The 3793-nt window shown below is 35.7% G+C and overlaps 1 protein-coding gene across 1 annotated transcript; it reads right to left on the bottom strand.

Annotated features, from left to right (window-relative positions):
- Window positions 1–1032: 1032 nt before the first annotated feature.
- On the bottom strand, window positions 1033–3235 carry LOC110640705 (L-tryptophan--pyruvate aminotransferase 1-like). Its single transcript, XM_021792144.2, has 5 exons — window positions 3118–3235; window positions 2523–2826; window positions 1836–2116; window positions 1348–1649; window positions 1033–1246 (listed from the first exon to the last, which is right to left on the bottom strand). The coding sequence occupies exons 1-5, from the start codon at window positions 3213–3215 to the stop codon at window positions 1035–1037; spliced, it is 1197 nt and encodes a 398-aa protein (XP_021647836.2). The 5' UTR covers window positions 3216–3235; the 3' UTR covers window positions 1033–1034.
- Between the last annotated feature and the right edge of the window lie 558 nt (window positions 3236–3793).

The following is a 3793-nucleotide window of genomic DNA, read 5'->3' on the forward strand; positions in this document are numbered from 1 at the left end:
TCCAACTCATTCTCCATAGGAATGGAGTGAGATTGTACATGGAGCTTTTCCAAGTTTAAGGTGCCTCATTTTGCGTAATTGTACAAGGTTTCCTTCCTGGAGGTTTACAGAACGTTTCTACCCTTTAACAATTAATTTTGGTGCCTTGCTTGGAGATCTTGAAAGGCGGTTGTTTGGTGAAGAGAATTGCAAGGTCAAGCACATTTCAACATTTTGGTATCACAGTTTAAATATATAGTTTCAGAAGTTGCAAGGCTTTTGCTTTCCATATAGATATATGTATGACACTCAAATATCATTTCTACATCACATAGACAGGTATCTTATTGTTGGAGTGGATGTCCATTAGAAAAAACCAGTGCAGAAGACTTCTATCGCTTTTTGCATACTACATGATGATCCATTTTTATACTGTGTAAAGTTCAACAAATATTTTAATGAAGCATGTTCTAAAAGAAGAAGAAGCAATCAACTCTGGGCTAGAAGTAATCAACAGAGGCTAGGAAGTTTATGAAGTCTATGTAAACAGTACTTAGCTGATTCTTGGACATTGTAGAGTTATTATTCTTGCAGATTATTTCTAAGGTTAAATAAGAATTATTCCATACTTGTGGACATTCTTTATGGAATGTTATATCTTGATGGCGATTTTTTAGGAACCTGTTATAAGGAGTTAATTGTTGTTCTTATGGATTTAAGGGATGAAAATTTCCAAGTTTCCAAAGCAGAAGAAGACTAGCTTATCATGTCCATTGCGCAAAAACTATGTTGCATGCCATTGCTTGATAAGAAATCCCTATTATTGCAGAAATAGTTTATTATAGGAAATCCTGTTAGGACTTAATGTGTTTACGCAGATTCAAAGGTACCATTTAAACTGTGTTTACCTACATGACCTCCAGATGGATGAATCTAAGCTACATTATCATCCTTGGGGTTACAAACAAAAAGGATAAAACTACCATGCCTTCTTAATATGCCTAAAGTTCAGGTGGTTCTGAATCCCTGCTCTGTCAAGTGTACCATATGACTTGTTACATGTGATTTTCTTCACTGATGATGCCTTGCCCTTTGATTGCTGATAATCTCTCCAGAAAAAGGTTAAATGCTTCTTCTTGACTGAGCAAGCTGATCCTGACGTACTGTCGACCAACTCCGAAACGCTCCCCACCCCTTGTCAGTATCTTATGTGATCTTAATAGAATTTCAAAGTCTATATCCGCCTTGCACTTCAACCATGCAAAGCCTAATACAAGACAGACAAAACATTTGATTAGAAAATATACATGCGCCTAAATTGACAGGAGTTGGAAAGTCTAATTAATACAAGCATATAATTTGCATTACCAGGACGTGATTCTGTGTACTTTCCAGTGAAACTGCACCACTTTTGTGGGTACTTTGGCAGACTGAAAATTTGACTGTTTTTAACAACATCTCGCAATTTCTCCCATCTTTTAGTCAGGAGGCCCTGGCTGTACTCAAAGAAGTTGTCGGAATCAGCAGTCCCAAGATGCTGGCAGTTTTCAATAAGAACTCCTAGGATCTTTGCAGCTCGAAGCTGTGATTCTTTAGATACACCAATGGAGCTAACCTCTATGAATTTAGTCATCTTCCTGGCCACCACTTTATCCTTAACCAGAGCCCATCTTTAATCAAGCAAAGACAAAAAAAATCAGTTGAAGGAAACATGATAAACTTCAAATATATGGCATATTTTCCAGAGTAAAAAACTTGCTAGCATCATATAATCATTGAAAATTTCTTATTGTTTTCGCGCCTTTAAATGTATGAATTTTCTGTCAACTAAAAATAGCAGGGCAGGTGTTGCTCACCCAATTCGGGAACCAGCATGTCCGGTGCTTTTGGAAAATGTGAACAGCATGATATCATAATCTGCTGGGCGAGTAATGGATGTGTATTGTGGCCAGTAATAGGCAAGATCATGGATAAGCTTGCCTTCCTCTCTGTTCACCACAGCTTCTCGGATAGCACCATCAGGATTGTTTGGTGAGGTGACAACCTCAATGTAAGGTCCATCCTTATCAAAGGCATATGCATCGCCAGCCCACTTATAGAGCCCTGATTGCAGGAATTCTGTCTCCTCTTTGTATGACTACAAGCAATGTCAACATAATCACTAAGTCGATGAAATTTCTCAAGGGAAAAGAGAATGAATTATTCTTTTCTTAGTAAGTGGATGAAAAAATAAAAGGAAAAACCTATATTTCCAATTAATATTTTCTAATTATCAATTCATTCTGTCACTAAAATTAAAGAGAAAGAAATCAAATTAAACCATACAAGCATTTTTAAAAATGGAAGCACAGGTTATAGCAATCAAATTAAAATGCGCAAGAGACACCGTTTTCCCACCACCCATACCCAATTGTTTTCCATCTTTGTTCGTTTGACTTTGACTAGTTTAAATCTAATCGAGATCTAATCACTGTAATTAAACAAAGTCAGACCAATTTTAAAGCTTCTAATTGGAAAAAATCAGTGTTCGACTATAGTCTCACCGAGTAGTAGGGGGCAGCGCACACAACACTGATGCTTTCGTTCCCACTAGGAGAACTGAGAGCGTAAAGCGCGGCCTGAAACAGCTGTGTTGAGCCAGTCCCCACCAACACGTATCGATCTTCTGTCACTGCATTACCAACCGTACGATGCAGCCTCTTGATCGTATCGGAGAGCTGTGGCTCCAGAAACCAGCATAAGTTCCCGGCATCACTGAAATAGCTCATGCAGTCAGTGCCTGAAATCTCTGTCGTACACTTGTCACCCATCTTCCTCCAATACGACTCAAAAATTGTCGGATCACCTCTGTAACAAATGAAAAATCACTTCCTTATCAGGATAAAATAAAAAGAAAATCCAAGTTAATGTGGAAATAGCCGCAAAGTACGTGAATTTAGCATTTTCTGATACAACTAGCTTTAATCATCCTGGAGAAGATAAAATCTATCAACAGCCTTAACTACAGAAGATAAAGAAAAGATATTGATGTTTCAGCTAAACTTGCAATTAAACTAACAGAATTTCAGGAAAAAAGTCAGGTTTCAAGATGGTTTGGAAATAGAAAGAAAAATCAAATTATATGAAGAGGAAACATACTGATCGAGATTGATAATGGAACCTTGGGAGAGAACAACATTCTCGGTGGGATTAGTAGCAGAAACGGAGTTCTTGGTATCGTAGGCTTGACCAACCATTTTTCTTCACTTCTTTTCTCTTCTCTTACTTTTCTTTTTATTTTCTCTCTAACAGGAAATATTATAAGATGGAGTAGCTAAGCGGTTATCATGGTGTATGCATGTATGTTCTCTACGCATATATATAGCAAAAAAATCTAAGCTGGGGGTCCATCAACCCCCACCACAACTTAGTAAATACTTAAAATAGGAAAAATCCAATGAAATCCCATATAGATAATATATTAGATACATTTTCCTAAAATGGGTATCTATCTCTCAACTCCTACAAAAAAATTTATATATATATATATAATTACTTGATTGTTGATGTATTTCTTTTTTTTTTTTTATTTTGTAAATTTAAATAAAAGTAAAAAATAATTTTATTCTGCAAAATTTTCTCTAAGATATTATAAAAGAATAAAAGTGCATTAAGAATGTACATATGTATGTTTTTGTGTATAAATTAAGAATTGAGCTTCTCAAAAAAAAAAAAAAAAAAAAGAATTGAGAATTCTATGGTAACCATTAACGAAGATTCAAATTGTTAGCATTTATACTTTCTATAAAGAGCACAAATGTCAATAATCTCATAT

This window comes from Hevea brasiliensis, chromosome 7 (assembly GCF_030052815.1).
Source record: "Hevea brasiliensis isolate MT/VB/25A 57/8 chromosome 7, ASM3005281v1, whole genome shotgun sequence".
In the NCBI taxonomy this organism is placed as follows: domain Eukaryota; kingdom Viridiplantae; phylum Streptophyta; class Magnoliopsida; order Malpighiales; family Euphorbiaceae; genus Hevea; species Hevea brasiliensis.

Excerpts from the sequence above, each read along its gene's own strand:
- LOC110640705 (XM_021792144.2), bottom strand. The coding sequence starts at position 3,215 with ATGGTTGGTCAAGCCTACGATACCAAGAACTCCGTTTCTGCTACTAAT. Across the intron at positions 2,117-2,522 it reads GCGCTGCCCCCTACTACTCG|TCATACAAAGAGGAGACAGA; the intron begins GTGAGACTATAG and ends CATTGCTTGTAG. Across the intron at positions 1,650-1,835 it reads CATGCTGGTTCCCGAATTGG|ATGGGCTCTGGTTAAGGATA; the intron begins GTGAGCAACACC and ends GCTTGATTAAAG.